This window comes from Canis lupus, chromosome 27 (genome assembly GCF_048164855.1).
Source record: "Canis lupus baileyi chromosome 27, mCanLup2.hap1, whole genome shotgun sequence".
Taxonomy (NCBI): domain Eukaryota; kingdom Metazoa; phylum Chordata; class Mammalia; order Carnivora; family Canidae; genus Canis; species Canis lupus.
The window spans coordinates 22865644-22883935 of NC_132864.1; the positions used below are offsets into that span (position 1 = coordinate 22865644).

Here is an 18292-nt window from a genome sequence, read left to right on the forward strand (position 1 = left end):
CCCAGACATTTTTCATTTAATCCTTTCTCCACCACTAGAATGTAAGTTAAATGAGAGAGATCTTACACCTGGAGTTCCTACCACCCATGGCTGGCACATAGTAGGCACCTTAGTTAATATTTATTAAATGAAATCTCATTATTATATTATAGGTGGAGGCTGAGTAACTTCCCAAAGTAGAGCTGGGTTCTGATAAATATTTATTAGATAAAGGGATGAATAAATGGGTATTACATTCCCATTTTAGAGAAGAGTAAACAGTTGGTGGCAAACCGAAGATTTGAACCTAGGATTTCCTGATCCTTGAGCTTGGACCCTTTCCATGGCCATACTATGGAGCCTCATGTACCATTTGGCTGTGTTTGAGGATGTCTAGGGATTTGACAATCTTGATGTATCACATGGCGTACCATAATATGTAAAAACCCAGCCTAAGCCCGGGTGGCTCAGGGGTTGAGCGCTGCCTTTGGCCCAGGGCCTGATCCTGGAGACCCGGGATCGAGTCCCACGTCCGGCTCCCTGCATGGAGCCTGCTTCTCCCTCTGCCTGTGTCTCTGCCTCTCTCTCTCTCTCTCTCTCTCTCTGTGTCTCTCATGAATAAATGAAATCTTAAAAAAAAAAAAAAAAAAACCCGGCCTACTCAGAGAAAGGGAGATCTAATGCGACATCAGATTGTAACTCTCTGGTAGCATGACCCTAAATTTTTGTCTTCGTGAAACTGCATAGCCTTACAACATTTATTTTACCTTATTTGCCCAAAGTCACAGGGTGTAAGGAATGGAAACAAAATGTGAATCTAGTCTTCCCACACTGGAGTTCTTGTTTGTTCCCCTACTCTGGGTTCGTTTGTTTGTTTTTTAGATTTTATTTATTCATGACACACAGAGAAAGGCAGAGACACAGGCAGAGGGAGAAGCGGGCTCTATGCGGGGAGCCTGATGAAGGACTCATCCCAGGACCCCAGGGATCATGACCTGAGCCAAAGGCAGATGTTCAACCACTGAGCCACCCAGGTGCCCCTAATTTTAATTTTTAAAACTGTCTTTAGAGGAGTAGAAGGGAGAAAAAGGAAGAAGTGGGGGAAGGGGGCTTGAAGAGACAAAACAGATGTTAATTTTTGCTTCGAGTTTCAATGGAGAGAAGGCTAACATGACTAAAGAAGCCAAAAGTTAAGGATGTTGAGGCGGAATTAAAATCCAGATTTTCGGGCAGCGGTTTAGCGCCAGCGGTTTAGCGCCGCCTGGAGCCCGGGGTGTTATCCTGGAGACCCGGGATCGAGTCCCGCGTCGGGCTTCCTGCATGGAGCCTGCTTCCCCCTCTGCCCTGTGTCTCTGCCTCTGTCTTGCTCTCTCTGAATAAATAAATAAATCTTTAAAAAATAAAATAAAATCCAGATTTTCTGGATTCCAAGGGCTCCTCCTGGTTCCCGTTGCTACTCATTCATTCACTCACTCATTCATTTGTATTGAGTCCCTGCAATTCCAGGCTCTGGGAAGGCTGCTATGGAAAACTCTGGTATCACAGAGTTCATATTCTAGTAGGAGAGACAAACATAATAACGATGACGATTGTGTCAAGTGCGATGAAAAATGACGTCACAGGAGGGGGAGGAACGGGGTGGTCTGAGCTCGGAACCTCCAGCTGCTGTCCGCAGACTCCAACTAAGACACAGCTTCCGGACGCCGGAGCGCCCTCCATAAATCCCCCTTTCGTACTTATCCTCGCCTCGCCTCACCAGGGTGGGAACAGTAGGAGGAGGAGGTGCAGAGCGCATGCTCCCTCAAAACTGGTGGCTCTGAGGATTTTAACTGGGACTCCGACAGCCGGGAGGATAGTACGCAGGCTACTTGCGTTAAGGCTCCGCCCAATAGGAGCTTGCTTTTGGGTTGTGGTCCCACCCCCAGCCCATTTTCCACTTCCGCTTCCGGCGTTGAGGCTGTCCAGGTCGATAATGGCGTCGGCGGCGGCTGTGTTCCGGCTCTCTGGGCTGCTAGGTCGGTCCGGAGCACCCCTGGGGCGGTCCATGTCGAGCGGCGCCCACGGCGAGGAGGGCTCAGGTACTGGAGCTGCGGTTGGCGGGGCGGGCCTCAGCCCCACTCGAGCGAGGCAGGGCAGGACTGTGACCTTGGCTTGAGGACTTGGAGTGGGGGAGGCGAGCCTCGGGCTGGGTCCCCACACCAGGCCTAAGAGTCGTGCCCCCTCCACAGCTCGCATGTGGAAGGCCCTCACCTACTTCGTAGCGCTCCCTGGCGTGGGAGTGAGCATGCTGAACGTCTTCCTGAAGTCGCATCACGGAGAGCACGAGAGACCTGAGTTCATCGCCTACCCCCATCTCCGCATCAGGTCCAAGGTACGCCTTTGTAGGCTTTCGAGTATCCGTTCTCCTTTTATTACAAATGCCTAGTCCAAGTTCTTAATTCTCTATGATCGTGTACAATTTATCATATAATTCTTACAAATTTTTATTTTCTCCGGTTTTATGGGAAAGTAACAGCCTTGGGGGGGGTCACATCTGTTTTCTTTTTCAAGGTCATACAATAAGAGTCCTTCAGTTTTCCTTTTCTGATCCATCCCATCTCTGCTTTCTGATACTGTCCCGAAACGGTTGTCGGTTGTATGAGACTTGGATGTTTGGGAATCTCCCTTAAAGTGGCAAAATGGGAACGTGGTTTACCCTTCTACGACCTGGGCATCTGGCAGGTACTAGCTGCATAATGAGGAAACTAACAGCTTTTCCTATTCCGACCTCTGCTAGTTATTTTCTCAAGTGTTTTATCCTTGCTGTTGATGTAGATGCAATGCATTTGTTTTCCATTGCTTGTTGTAAGTATTCTTAACAAGAGGCCCGTCTGGCTCTTTAATAATTATTACATGACTTAGAGGAGATGGGACTGGCCTTATAACAACTTAAGCTAGATTCTTAGATTCTGAAAGAATTTTTTGAGTCTGAGCCCCACTCCCACCTTTGTACAATAGATGTAAAAACCATATAGCAGGGTTATCAGTCTCAGTACTATTGACATTTGGGGCTGGATAATTCTTGTTGGGGCAAGGGGCTATCCTGTGAGTCCTGGGATATTTAACAGCATCCTCAACCTTTGCCCACTGGATGTGCTGTCTCAGATGTCTCCAGATACTGCCCAATGTCCTTGGAGGAGCAAAATCCACGGTTGGAAACCACTGCCCTATAGCATTGTTTTTCAAAGACAGTGAGCAAAAACATTGAGGGTGAGGTGCCTGGGTGGCTCAGTGGGTTAAGTTAGATACAATTCAGGTGATTCCCTGCTCAGTAGGAAATCTGCTTCTTCTCCTCCCTTTGCCCCTCCCCTCTGCTCATGCTCTCTCGTTTTCTGTCTCAAATCTTTAAAAAAAAAAAAAAAAATTGAGGAGGGTAGGTTGCAGTTTCCAATCCAGAGGTTTATTTTAGGTCTGGAATAAAGCCCAGAAGTCTGCATTTAAGTAAGCATCTCCTCTCATTTACCTACCTCTACCATTCTGATACAGATCATGTGTGGATTATACTTTCATAAACATTGCACTGATAGGCTAATTGCCAGGGAGAGGCTTATGAATAATGAACTTGAGGTTGCTTTTCCTACTGTCTACTTTAAAGGCTCTCCTGGAAGTTATAAGAGAGCTCCATTAAATTACAGGAAGGCTGAAATACGCCAGTAGTTAAAGGACTAATTACCATTTTGTTGTTATGTATTGTCTGTCACTTCCCCTTTATCTTAAGCAGTTCATGGCAGTGCTGTTTATGAATTCTTTTCTGGAATTGCTAATTGACATCTTCACTCCACAGCCCTTTCCCTGGGGAGATGGTAATCATACTCTATTCCATAACTCTCACGTGAATCCACTTCCAACTGGCTATGAAGATGAATAAACAGAACCTGGACCACCACCCAGTGGGGACCACAGGACTGGTTTGGACCATGACTGCACACGGACCAGAAAAGTATATGGGACCTTAAGCTTACCTTCCTTACTTTGATGACCAGTATACTGATCCTCCATCCTTTTGCTTATGGCAGGAGATGGCTTAAATAAATAACTTAGATTGGTCCATGATCTGAGAGTTGTATTCTTTGTTTTTCCCTCCAAAATCAGCATTAAGGTTATTTTTATGTAATGAAGGTTTATGGCTGCTGCATACAGGCCTCTGGATAACATTGTTTATAACAGGCTTGTCCTTGGTTTCTTATGTCTGGGGGTGGGTAAAGCAAAGGGACCGTAAGTGGAGCTAATTTAAGTATCAAGATTGGGTCCTGACAGACTTTGGATGGCAAAAATATTGAGTGGCCGCCAGTAGAATATGTGCAATTTACAGAAAAGGGTATCTTGGATTTTCCAGAGGAAATACTTTCTGTGTCCTAGCTTTCTCTTGTCCCATTATACCAGCATTTGCTGAAGAATACTCCCTATAGTCAGGTAATTGTCTCCAAAAGTGTCAAGTTCTCATCTTGGAGTCTTCTCTCAGCACCCTGAAGGGTGAAAGGATTAGGAACTCTTGGAGAAATAAAGGCAGTATGACACATTTCTCCATATAGCATTAGCTTTATTTGTTTCTGGATTTAAAACCTTCCTGTAGCATTAAGAATTAGGGAGAAACAATAGTAACAGTAACAAAATCACCCTTAAAAGAGCACTTAATTTCTCTTCAAAATTAATCTTGAAGTAGCTGAGATAGTTGGAGTCACTTTACGGGCAGGATGAAGTCAAAATAGAACGAAGAACAATTGGGCTCCTGGGTGGCTCAGTAGGTTAAGCGTCCAACTCTTGATTGCAGCTCAGGTCATGATCTAAGATTTGTGAGATTGAGCCCTGCACTGGACTCCATGCTATGTGAAGCCTGCTTTTAAGATTCTCTTCTCTCCCTCTCCTTAAGAAAAAGAACAATCAGAAAAAATTACTCCTTCAGTAGCAATTACAATGAAAGAACATGGTTGGCTTGGAGTGTTTTATTCTTGAAGCTCAACTGGTTTTATACTAAGATTCAAGAAGCTACCAGGTTTTGGTATTGCATAGTACATATAGTAAACTAGTACCACAAAGGTGAGACATATAGAAACACAGGGTGTGAAAGCCTTTTATAGTAAGAAAAAAAGGATCCCTGCCATCTTTACCATTTTGTGATCTAACCACAGGAGAGAGGATAATACAATTTCCACCTTCTGTAAATTGTTTTATACCATATTGGGTGGATATCATTGAACCAAATTACTCAAGACCTGCAATTTTGGTGGCTACCTAACTTTCCAAAGTGTGTAAATGCTCACCTGATCCTGACATCTTTTGTGCAGTTATAGAAGCATATTTACGTCGCTTGCTCTAGGAATAAATTTTAGAAATCAATGATGTTTCTAATTGTTTTAGCACACTACCTTAGATAAATCTTCACTTTTTCTTCACCTTTAAGTTATAACACCCCCCCCCCCAATATATGGGATATATAGGGTTACAGTGTAATACTTGTTCTGTAAAGTGCAGAGTTCTCCAGGGGCAAATAATGAAACTAAATGTTACAATTTATTCCGTCTTCATGATTACAGACATTGGAGGGCAGGGTGGGTACACAAGGCAAATAAAACAAACTCTTGTCCCATTTAATCAGATGCAGCATTTTGGCAGTTTTATGGTAATATAGGTAGACCTAATTAATTGACTTGGGCTGAAAGCTGGGAACAGTAAATCTCTGCAATTTAGGATCTTCTTCCATTGTTACTCCAAGGATCTTAATTCCTAAACTATACTATGAGCTCTGAAATGGTGTGTGTACTGCAACATTCTTCAAGCTTTCACACCTTAATCAGAAATCTGACACCTTTTCTTAAGGCAAGGAACTCTTAAGGCTGTCTTCCTCTTGGCTAACCCAGTCCACCAGCAATTTTAAAAGTTGTTAAATAAAAATAAAACCGTTCCCCAGTTTAAAACCGTTGTGCTGGAATCCCTTTTCAGAGCCTTGGCTCCCTGAGAGAAGAGAGATCCTAACCAGTTGCTTCCATGAATAATAATCCTAGTACAATCTACCTAATGTCCTTTGAAGCAAACTCAAGAGGTCAGGCAACCCTGATCATCCTGACAAGTTTATCAGTATTTACACACAAAGGATATTTAAAGCTGATCCTAGACCAAGTATTGCAACCATAATCCCAAGAAATCATTCAGTTTTAGCAGGTGAGGTTCCTGCAAGATGCCACAGCACGAGTGAGAAATCATCTCAAAGCAAAGAGTGATGGTTCATCATCTTTTACAAGTGAGAGGAAATCAAGGAGAAAAGAAAACTTCCTCCTAAACTCCTCATCAAATCAATGGCTATTTTTCACGGCCTTAATTGATGAGATCCAGTGTCCTCAATTTCCTGATTGGAGGAGTCTATTTTCAAGGTGACTGTCAAGTTCAAGAAGAGCTTTCAGGCTTTTCTTTGCCATGGCCCATGAATTCCAGTCCTTCAATGGGAATCTCCTTCTCCTTTATTGCTTTCTGACGGGAGAAGAAAACACATGATACAGGTCTATACGAAGCCTGAGGACCAAACTTTGTAAATATGATGGTACAGAAGTAAATCAGATCACACCAAAAGGCCACCCAACCATGATTCAACACTTGTACTCTTTTTAACCCAAGTACCATTACAGAGAAATTAAATGTAAGGCCAAAGAAGAGATTGGAAAGGAATTGTGATGAGGGGCTCCTGGATGGCTCAGTCAGTTAAGTGTCTGCCTTCAGCTTAGGTCATGATCTCAGGGTCCTGGGATTGAGCCCCACATTGGGCTCCCTGCTCAGTGGGGAGCCTGCTTCTTCTCCCTCTGTTGCTCCCCCTGCTTGTGTGCAGGCTCTCTCTCTCTGCCAAATAAATAAATAAAATCTTAAAAAAAAAAAAAAGGAATTGTGATGAGTCGTCCATGTTTCATACGTGGAATTTAAACAGTTTTCTACTGTTATGACAGACACAAATTTAAACCTGAGTTCCAGGACTTTCTGGCTAAGTGAACCTGAGCAAGTCTCACTTTCCTATCTGTAAATGGGATACAGATACCAACTTGTAATGACCCTGAAGATGTTTTAAGTTAACTAATTGGGAGTGCTGTGCTCAGTGCGGTTCTTAAAATCCAAAGCAGTTTCACATTCATTGAGCTGGAATGAAAATTTCCTAGCGGGTTGAGAGAGAGAACAGGACAAAGGAATTACAACAAAATGAGACCCTCAGGTCTAACAGCTCAGGCCAACACACCGCTTCGCCCCCCCCCCCCCCCCAACAATAGTGGAACAGTGCACCACCTCAAAAATCAAGGAAATGATTCTGGTGAACTTGAACTAATCACTTCCTATTTGGGGGCATAAACGTTCCATGTATAAAAATATGAACAACTATGCCCACTTTATGAGTTTGAGCACCAAATGAACCAAAGGATGTTCCTGTGCTCCGTAAAACGTAAAGCATTGTAAAAACATTTGTCATTCAGAGAGATACCGGGTGGCCTTAGTGCTGATGGTGGGGAGAAAGCCCCTGCCACTGCCCTCACTGAGGCTTTTCTTCAAATCCTTCCCACCCCAACTTCCGCCAGGTACTGCGCGTGTGGCCGGGGACACCGCAGGAGAACCAGGAGCCAGGGGATAGAGACGAAAGGGCCCTGGCCGCCTAAGGGCTCACCTGAACACACTGCTGATAGCGCTTGAAGAGGTCGGTGCACGGGTCTCCGGAGCCGTCCCCTTTAAGGAACTTCTCGGCAAACCAGCGATTGAAGCACTGGTCGTACTCGCGCTTCATGTCGGTGCAGGCCTCCCCTACGCTATTCATGGCGGCGGAGGCAGTAGCGGCGCACTTTGATGTCGTCACTCAAAAGTGCGTCGCTCGGCTTTACGTGAGGACGCCCTACGGCGACCGAAGAGAGAAATGTGGGCGCGGGCGGTGAGGTTTGGCCTTCGGTCCTGGGTGGCCTGGCGCCGGGGTTTCACCTCTAAGGCAGATCCTCAGGTAAAGGCCGGGGGCGTTTAAATGGGTGGCGAAGCAAGTCAGGACTCGATACCCTCATTCTCCACCTCATTCCCCCCAGGGTAACGGCCGGGTCTCGGCCCAGGTGATCGAGCACCTGGAGCGTCTGGCGCTTGTGGACTTTGGCAGCCAAGAGGCCGTGGCACGGCTGGAGAAAGCCATCGCCTTTGCCGACCGGCTCCGCGCCGTGGACACGGGTGGGGTGGAGCCCATGGAATCTGTACTGGAGGACAGGTAAATACTCGCGGCTGCGCACCCCGAAGCTTTGCCGGTGGCGCCTTCGCAGGCATTTGAGGTGGCGATTATTAGTGTCTATTCACAGAAGAGAAAAGAGCTTTAGCGAGATGCACGAACTTGCCACGGTCACCCCACGGGTTAAGTGGTTTCATGCTTTCCTTTGTTCATTTTGGATCCTGTCACTCCCGTTTGAAGTCCTCGAGGCCTCCCAGTATGATGAGGAACCGTAACCATCGCTTTTGAGGCCTTTACAGAGTCCCCACCTTCCACTCAGACACACTGCTCTTTTACTCCAGCTACATTAGCTTCGTTACTGTTTCTCCAACGTGCCCATTTGTTTCTTCTAGGATCTTTGCGTTTGCTATTCCCCTTTTCTTGGACAGCCTGTTTCCTTGGCAGGTCTTAGTTCATCTCCTCCGGAAGGCTTCTCCTCCAAATATCCTCTCCCTTAACAGTCACCGCTCTTGATCCTGTTGGATTTTCTTCCATTTCTTATTTTTGTTGATTTGTCTCTTGTGCTTATATTTGACTTGCTCGTTGGATTCCTGTCTCAAAATATGGCTTATACATATTTTCTGACCTAGTGGTTCCCTATGGAAACATATGTAAAAGTACATCAAGATGTATGCACTGGTGTTCAGGTTTTTGTTTATAATACAAAACAAAAAACAACAAAACACTCCCAAGAAGGAGCAACTTCAGTTGGTAGAGCATGCAGTGATCTCCAGGGTATGATTTGGAGCCCCACTTGGGGTAAAGTTTACTTAAATTAATTTAAAAAAATATAACCCCTCAAACAGAAACAGTTTAGGTGTTCTTCATGGTTAAATACATCGTATTTGACAATTTTTTAAAAAGATTTTATTTATTTGTTCATGAGACACACAGAGAGAGAGAGGCAGAGACACAGGCAGAGGGAGAAGCAGGCTCCATGCAGGGAGCCCAATGTGGGACTCAATCCCAGGTGTCCAGGATCACCCCCTGGGCCAAAGGCAGCGCTAAACTGCTGAGCCACCCGGGCTGCCCCAACAATACTTTTATACATAATCTATTCGATATATTCTGGTGTATGCATTAAGTTTTGTTCCCTCAGAGCATGCAAGAAACTGTTAACAATGATTAGAGAAAGTGGAATGCAGAGGGAAGTTCTTACTTTTCACTTTATACTGAGGGGCAAAACACAAATACCTAAAGGACCAGAGTAATAACACAAGAAGTGAGGTGGTTAGTGCAATAGGGAGGGGCAGGTCTTTGACAAAGTAGTTTGTGAATGTTATACCAAAAGGGTGCAGCCTCTCCCCACTTCTACCAATTTTTGCCAAATCTTAATACATTTTTAAAGAAAATGCTCTTTTTTTGAAAAGCAGAGTTTTTGCTGTTTGGGGACTACAGTTTCTTGGGAAGGATGGGTATGTACTTCATAAGACCAGCAGTCTACAGCTCTGTCCAACCCCCCCCCCCTTTTTTTTTTTAAGATTTTATGTATTCATTCATGAGAGACACGGAGAGAGGCAGAGAGAAACAGACTCCTCATGGGCAGCCCAATGTGGAACTTGATTCCAGGACCCCGGGATCACGACCTGAGCCAAAGGCAGATGCTCAACCACCGAGCCACCCAGATGCCCCTGTCTTACCCTTTTCTTGGTGGGGTATTTTTTAAAAGATTTATTTATTTTAGAGTGTGGCACATGGCATGGTGTGGGGAGGAACAGAGAGAGAAGGGAACAAGCTGACTTCCCACTCAAGAGGGAGCCTGATTTGGGGCTTATTCCCAGGACCCCAAGATCATAACCTGAGCTGAAAACCAAGAGTCAGAGGTTCAACCTTTCCACCCATGTGCCCCCTTGATAGGATTAAAAAACATTCTTGGGGAACCTGCGTGGCTTATTGAGGTGTCCAACTCTTAACTTTAGCTCAGGTTTTTTTTTTTTTTTTAAGATTTTATTTATTTATTCATGATAGACATAGAGAGAGAGAGAGGCAGAGACACAGGCAGAGGGAGAAGCAGGCTCCATGCAGGGAGCCCGACGTGGGACTCAATCCTGGGACCCCAGAATCACACCCTGGGCCAAAGGCAGGTACCAAACCGCTGAGCCACCCAGGGATCCCTTTAGCTCAGGTTTTGATCATGGGGTATGAGTTTGAGCCCCAGTGGGCTCCATGCTGGGCATGGAACCTAGTTTAAAAAAAAAAAAAAAAAAAGACACTCAATATAGATGGTATAGATGGGAACAAAAGAGATTAGCTGCCATTAGCACCAATAAGGAGAGCCAGACCTATCTGTAATCATAACCTCTTTGTAAAGTGCTTGCTAGCCTCCCATCCTCACCTCCAGTCTTTGGTTCCTTTATATTCTTTATTTTGTAATCTGATGCTCAGATCTACAGAAGTCCAACAGTTTCTCAAAATTACATAGCACTTCAAAATAGAAATCTGAGGTCATCTCCTACCCAAGCTCTTTGGGTACCTCTCCAGTGTTCTTTAGGATGAAGACAAAAGCTCCACCTGGGTGGCTCAATGGTTTAGCATCTGCCTTTGGCTCTGGTCATGATCCAGGGGTTGTGGGATAGAGTCCTGCATTGGGCTCCCCAGAGGAAGCCTGCTTCTCCCTCTGCCTATGTTTCTGCCTCTCTCTCTCATGAATAAATAAAATCTAAAAAAAAAAAAAAAAAAAGCTCCACCATATTTGAGTAATATTTGACTCTCCCCCTCTCTTACTGCTCATCCAAATTCCAGGGAGCAATACTATCTGTTATTACTCATCATATTCTCAGTATCTAACACTGAGCACTCAGTAAATGTTTGTTGAATGTTCTTTAAAGATATTACTTATTAGGGAGAGAGAGAAGGGAGGGCGGAGCAAGTAGTAGTAAGAGTCTCAAGCAGACTGCACACTGAGTGTAGAGCCCAGTGTGGGGCTCAGTCTCACAACTCTGAGATCACCACCTGAGCCAAAATCAAAAGTCCGATGCTTAACCAACTGTGCCACCCAGGCACCCCATTGAATGTTCTTTATTAGTATCCTTGGGAAAGGAGGGAATAGAAGCACAAAGAGGAGACAGAATTTCCGAGATCATGTAGAGGGAAGCCATAAAGGAACTCCACTATTGCTCAGAGGAGAGTTTGAAAAAGATGAAGAGGGATTTGGATCTGGTAGCTGGAATAGTGACTTCATATTCAGTGATCTGCAGTCTTCCCATAAACTTGGAAAACAGTTTGAGTTAACTATTCCATTTTAGAGATGTAGCACTTATAGGACTGTTGTTTTTAAAAATATTTTATTTATTCATGAGAGAAACATAGAGGGAGAAGCAGGCACCTCACAGGGAGCCCCATGTGGTACTCGATCCCTGGACCCGGGATCACGCCCTGAGCCAAAGGCAGATGCTCTACTGCTGAGCTACCCAGGCGTCCCAGGACTGTTGTTTTTTTATTAACATATTGCCTCACTAATGTTTGAAATGGAACCCAGTTAAGACAAGTGTTAAACCATTTTAGGACACACTAGGTGTAAAAGCACTGACTGGCTATTAGAAATCTCTTGGCCCATTAAAACCCTATCTGTTGGTTTTAGCTAAAAAACCATTTAGTGCCCTTAGTGTCAGGTGCTAAGATTTTATATGCATTGTCTCAATTATCACATACAACTCTGGAAGGTAAATACTAGTATCTCATTTATTATTTTTTTATTTTTAAAAAGATTTTATTTATTTAGGCTCCATTCCATGCAGGGAACCTGACGTGGGACTCGATCCTGGGTCTCCAGGACCACACCCTGGGCTGAAGGCGGCGCTAAACCGCTGAGCCACTGGGGCTGCCCTAGTATCTCCTTTGTAAATGAAACTGAGGCTCAGAAAGTTTATCTAATATGCCCCAAAGTTTCACAGGTGTAGTGTGTAGTAAAGGAACCCAGAACTTGAAATATATATATTTTACTTATTCAGAGAGACACAAGAGAAAGAGAGGCAGAGACACAGGAAGAGGGAGAAGCAGGCTCCATGCAGGAAGCCCCATGTGGGTGGGACTCGATTTGGGTCTCCGAGATCAGGCCCTGAGCCAAAGATAGATGCCCAACCACTGAGCCACCTAGGAGTCCCACAAATACTGTTCTAGATATGCTGTGTAAAAGTCAACCCTAGGGCTTCCTGTATGGAGCCTGCTTCTCCTTCTGCCTGTGTCTCTGCCCCTCTCTCCCTCTGTCTCTATGAATAAATAAAATCCTAAAAAAAAAAAAAGTCAACCCTAGAACCTTTATTTTCTCCCATTTCAACTCTGACTCAGATGAGGACCTATGGCCAAATATTTCAGTATTTAGGGTGTCCCTCAGAATCTTATATGAACCAAATCATCTTTTTTTAAAAAAAGATTTTATTAAAAAAATATTTTATTTATTCATAAGAGACACAGATAGAGGGAGAGGGAGAAGCAGGCTCCCTATGGGGAACCTGATGTGGGACTCTGATCCCAGGATCATGACCCGAGCCAAAGGCAGACGCTGAACCACTGAGCCACCTAGGTGCCCCTGAACCAAAAATTCTTAGCCTCTTAACTCTCTTTCCAGTCTGCATAAAACTAGAAATTCATTAGGAGGGAGGGAAGAAGCTTGTAGATAGAAATAGAGTGGTGCCCAGAGAAAGGACTCCTGGCAGCCCGACACCAGCAGCAGAGCTGTCCTATCTGGTCAGTCCAAGGGTCAATAAGCACTTCTTTAGTGCTGCCATAATGCTCTCCATTAAATTGCTTTTTATTAGAATTTCCTGCAGTTACTGGTTAAAGTGCTTTGCTAGCTTTAGAGGACAGGGATTCCTAGTTCACAGAAGCCTTCCTCAACCAGGAATTTTCATCTGAACCAGAACACATAAAAACTCAAGTGATTTTTTTTCAGTACTTCCCAGGATAGTACATAATTAATATTAGCCCATAGTTGATTTATTATCAGAATGGGTGTCCTATAGTATTTGAGCCAAATTCTCTTGTAGAACTCTGTGAAAGATGAGGTGAGATTCAGTGTAATTGATCAGCACCTAAAGGGTTCATCTGGTCCTGTTTGGAGTTTTTTTTGCATGATTCTGAGTTAAGCAATTTTCCAAGTGAACCACTGATGTGCCACCCTCAGAGACCCTGGGTTCAATAGCCCATGATTATGAAAATAGGAAGGTGTGGGTTTCTTCTGGAAACAGCTCCATCAAAAACAGCAATTAAGTGAAAATGTGTGGTATTTCAAGGAGTTTCTTCTGGAAACATTACTTATATAGGAAATCTGATTATCAAATGAGTGAATTAATCAACTGCTATTACATCTACTGTGAGGAAGCAGTACCTTTTAAGCACCTGTTGGTGGTAGTAGAGTCTCACTTCATCAAACTCTAAGAGCCCAGGAACCATGAGCAGCCTCCACTATGTAGGGACTAGGCAGGAAGTTCATGGTGACAGCAGGTTAAGTGCTTAGGTATACTCTGAATGAGGAGTGGGGACTGAGGTGTGCCCAGGTTCACTAACTTTCTGAAAGGAGCAGGTGCTATTTAGCACCCACCTCTTATTGCAGTGAGAATATAGGCCCTGGATTATCAGTTCTTTAACATTTAACATTCCCAGCAGTTCTATGAAGCAGTCCACAAATAAGGAAACAGATACATGGAGAGTATAATTTGCACAGTGCCATGTGTGGCACCAAGATTTGAATTCACCTGTGACTCAGGAGCCCAAGTGTTAGCCATTTTGTTAGACCGCCCAGCAGAAATATAAACTCCAGAAGGTCCAATGGTCACCTTTACAGATGATTTTTATTTTGTTCTCCAAGTTTTCATAAGCTCCCATATGGTTTAAAAAAAAAAAAAATCAAGCACAACCTTCACTTTTTTGGCAAGGAAGTCAAGGTCTGGAAAGATCCATACTTGTTCAAGGCCAGAGTTAAAAGTGCCAGATCCTGGAACTGACTGCAGTTTTCTACAGTCCATACCATGAGTGCTTATTGTGTCTAGCCCTAGGGTGGGTGCCACAAAAGAAACAGAACTAGTCCTTTCCTAAAAGAATCATCATGACAACTTAACCCTCTGCAGCCTTTGCCTGGATGTTCATGTCATGTCCTTGCCCTTCTGTCCTGTTAGGTTTAAGCCCTCAGTCTATGTCTAGCTCAAAGCAGAAAGACCATGGCTGCTTCCCTATCAGTGACTGAGCAGAATACTTATTTTTCAGCCCATATATCTGGAAGCAGGCTCTGACATATTGCCATGCACTTTTAAACCTTGAAACAGCAGTAAAGCCCCATAGGTTATGTTCAACTCCTGTTTGGTTTCACTAATTCACCATCTGGACACTTTAATGAAGCCACTAAGCCCAGAGCAGAATGGAAGATTCTTGAGCTGTCAAGGGCAGGCCCTCCATGTCCACAAAAGTGGCTGCAGTGAAAAAACAGCCCATCTTAGGGGTATGAAACTGTGCTAATTCCAGTCCTGACACTGAGGACCTAATATCCTTAAGTCATTTATAACCACTCTTGAGCAAGTTTCTTCACCTGCTGGAAGTCCATTTCCCATCCCAATCCAGAGGTTTCTTGCCCACCCTTTAGCAATGACACCACCTATTTTAAATACCTATTCCTCATCCAGGCTGGTTTAGGTGCCCCTTCTTACTCCCTTGGCAAGCTTTGCTTACCTGTTAGACTTAACACATTGTGCTGTAATTGCCTTACCTGTCTCCTCCAGAAGCAGCTTACCCATTGTAATCATGCAAAAATATTTATTGAACATATTGGTCCTGAGGAATAATTACCACTTACCTGAGTGGTTGAGAATCTATGGAGATTTGGTCAACTGCTGACCATAGCTCCTCCATCATTGAGCAGTGACCATAACTCATTTTCTCTCATTCTTGACCCTCCACCCAATGCCCCAGAAGCTTGTTTTCTGAGAAGGTAACCTTGAGCTTCTGGTTTTGTAGATGTCTGTATTTGAGATCTGACAATGTGGTAGAAGGCAACTGTGCTGAAGAACTACTACAAAATGCCCATCGAGTTGTGGAGGAATATTTTGTGGCACCCCCAGGTATGTGTTGCCCAAAATAGTTTAATAGATTGTACCTAAGTGAACCAAGAATATAAAGTATAGGTCCAAATTTGCAACATGAAAGTACTTTAAGATGTATAATGTGTGAATTAGGTGAAGGTGGTCAAAATTTACAAACTTCAATGTATAGCAGAATGACTATAGTTAATACTGTATTCTGTATTTGAAAGGTGCTCAGAGGTAATCTTAAAAGTTCTTATCACAAGGAAAAAACTGCATATGAGATGATGGATGTTAACTAATCTTGTTCTGGCAATCATTTTGCTATATATATTTAACTCTGTACAACTTAAACAATGTTGCATGTCAATTATCTCAATAAAAGTGGAATGAAAAAACCCACATATATTAAGTGGAAAAAAAAAAAAAAAGGTGGTGGCAGTAGAGTCAAAGGGTCACACTCACCTTTAGGAACCAATCTGTAATAGGAATGAGCAAAACAGGACCGGGGTGGGGAGGCATGTGTAGTGTACCAAATCCTGAGCTCGAGCTCTGCCTAAAGGGACAGTTAGTACTCACTGCTGCTCATTCAGTGCCAGGCAGTAATATGAGCCCATTCTCCCTGAGAACCTGGACATCTGGCATTTTTATGTGCATATGGTATTTCCAAATTTTAAGTATGGGAACTAATTCAAAGATTTTTTAAAAAATAAAATACCATGTAAATAAAACATACCTGCAAGCCAGATGCATCCTGTGAGCCATCAGCTTAAAACCTTGGTGTTGAGATTTGCATCTTTAAAATTTACTGTGACTATTTTAAATGAAAACTTAAAAGTAACTCTGGGCTAATACTAAAATCCAGAATCTTGGGTGGGTTGAACTGTTTATCGCCTCTGCAGAGAGATGTATTTTCCGAACTGCTGGACCCTTCTGGATATTTGGGAATGGGACTAGCTTGAGCACTCAGGTAGATGGTTTTCCAAGTACCACCTTCAGGTTCAGGAGATCACCTCAGAAAACCATTTTAACTAGCCTCGGAAACAAACATGAGCCCCTCGGCTCAGGGGTTGTTACCTCTTTGATCAAGACCAGCCAATTAAAGGAAAGCTTTTGCTTGAAGCAAGGATGGGAAAGAAAGCTTAAAAATTGTGCGCTCAACTCTTAATCATGCTTCTGATTCACTAAAGCACCTCAAATTAACTGTGAAAGAGATAAAAAGATTTTATAATCTCTCAGAGTCTGACAGTTGTCGCTATTTTAGCAGACATATCCATTGATCACATATGCTATTTCTCAAAAAGAACTCTATGTCAGACTTTGCTTCTGGAGACAAAGTGAATTCATAATCATTAGTTTTTCCTTCCACTCCTATATGCATATAACTGTCTCTGCTCCTTATTGAAAAGTGTGCATTTATTAGGCTTCACTCACAACTGTTATTCTTCCAGGTAAGTCAGAAAAACAATAACTACACTTACTTGCATTGCTTATTTTTCATGACAAACCAAGTGATAAGTTAGCTCAGTAGAACCAGTTGGAAAGCAGGCTCAGCTATAACATTCTTTTTTGTTACTGTTTTCAAACAGGTAATATCTCTTTGCCAAAGCAGGATGAGCAAGAGCCTTTTTCATACAACTGAGTAGCTATTCTGGGAAGGGGTACCCTGTGAACATGTGGAAGCCCAAAGATAGTATTTTTGTTACTGTGAACAGGAATATGCCCACTTTCTTCAGTCACCTGAAAAAAACTGTTAAGTATTTTTTAATAACTAACTCTCTGAAGACAGAATTGGGAAATATCTAGCCAAAACAAGGCAATGAGTTCCTGCTGCTACTGGATTTAAGAGGTATTGTTACTTTCCGAGGAAGTGGATCAAGTATTTTATTCACAGACTGTTCAGTGTATAAGATGTTCTCCTTCTTTATCTCTTCCCAGACTACCAAACTGCACTTAAATGAATTTTTCTATTGATGTAACTATAGACAATGCATCTGATCACTATGTGAAAATCTGTGTTGTACTTTTTAGTTGCTATTTCTATCAATCCAAGAAACCTTGTATCTTTACTAAACAAACTCGAATTTGTTCCTGGGTGCCCACTTTGTTCCCAGCAGAAGGCTAACTTTCTCCTAATATCTGAAGAGTATTCAAAGTAGACTCTACAGCTTGGCAACTCCTAACCTACAATCATCCACTATCCCACAAAATGATTACATGCGAAAGGGATACTAGCCACAGCTACAGTTTTTCTGAAAAGAACTTATGACAAAAACAGCCCTGGGGTAGCTAACAGTGCTATGTTGTACACTAAAAATTTGCCAAGAGAGTAGATCTTATATTAAATGTTCTTAACACAAATCTTAAAGAAGTAAGGAGGAAAGTTTGGGAGGTGATGGATATGTTTATAGCCTTGATGGTGGTGATGCTTTCATGGGTATACACTTAACCCCAAACTCACTAAATCGTATACATAAAATAAGTACAACGTTTTACATGTTAATCATAATTCAATAAAGTGGCTTTTTAAAAAAGCCCCAGGGCCTGGAACACAGTAGCTTCCCCATCTCCGCCACGATTACTAATGGAGTAGAATCTAAGAGTTTTTTGGTTTGTTTTGTGTTTTAAGAAAGCTCAAATACCAAGGATAAGTGAAACAGATTTAGGGGTAAAAGTGACAGAACCAAAATTTAAGCATATTTTTTCCCCTCCAAACTGCCACAGTGGGTTTTAAGAGTCTTCCAATGATCTTTATGCTACTGGTGACTTTACAGTCTATTTTATTCTTATATTCCTTTACCCTATCTTAAATGCTCCCTCTTCTTTAAGGCAGCTTCATTTATAAGCTTGGCTTTGCATTCTAAGATAACCCTGAGTGACTCTTGGGATTGAGATTCTCAAATTACTGTCACAGCAACTGTCTTTGTTCCCAAATAAAGTTATCCATTCCTGCTCCTTACCAATTGGGTACAAGCTGCCGCTACAACTCAATGACTTTTTTTCTTTTTAATCAGTGTGCCTGTTTGGTGAAATCTATTAACTTAATCAAGGACAA

At 43.1% G+C, this 18292-nt stretch overlaps 3 protein-coding genes across 4 annotated transcripts; 2 read left to right on the plus strand and 1 right to left on the minus strand.

Moving 5' to 3' along the window:
* The first annotated feature begins 1666 nt into the window (after positions 1-1666).
* On the plus strand, positions 1667-4071 carry COX6A1 (cytochrome c oxidase subunit 6A1). Its single transcript, XM_072802807.1, has 3 exons — positions 1667-2057; positions 2208-2350; positions 3803-4071. Exons 1-3 carry the CDS (start codon positions 1952-1954, stop codon positions 3884-3886), a joined length of 333 nt encoding a protein of 110 aa, XP_072658908.1. The 5' UTR covers positions 1667-1951; the 3' UTR covers positions 3887-4071.
* A 466-nt stretch (positions 4072-4537) lies between these two features.
* On the minus strand, positions 4538-8202 carry TRIAP1 (TP53 regulated inhibitor of apoptosis 1). 2 transcript variants are annotated; one of them, XR_012019332.1, is made up of 3 exons: positions 7655-7839; positions 5280-6483; positions 4538-4882 (listed from the first exon to the last, which is right to left on the minus strand). XR_012019332.1 is itself a non-coding variant. In XM_072802816.1 (2 exons), exons 1-2 carry the CDS (start codon positions 7799-7801, stop codon positions 6400-6402), a joined length of 231 nt encoding a protein of 76 aa, XP_072658917.1. In that variant the 5' UTR covers positions 7802-8202; the 3' UTR covers positions 5238-6399. The 2 variants fall into 2 exon arrangements, 1 of the variants encoding a protein (XP_072658917.1); XM_072802816.1 differs by lacking the exon at positions 4538-4882 and having other exon boundaries at positions 5238-6483; positions 7655-8202.
* GATC (glutamyl-tRNA amidotransferase subunit C) lies at positions 7821-18196 on the plus strand. Its single transcript, XM_072802811.1, has 4 exons — positions 7821-7978; positions 8058-8230; positions 15173-15276; positions 16827-18196. The coding sequence occupies exons 1-4, from the start codon at positions 7898-7900 to the stop codon at positions 16877-16879; spliced, it is 411 nt and encodes a 136-aa protein (XP_072658912.1). The 5' UTR covers positions 7821-7897; the 3' UTR covers positions 16880-18196.
* Positions 18197-18292: the final 96 nt, after the last annotated feature.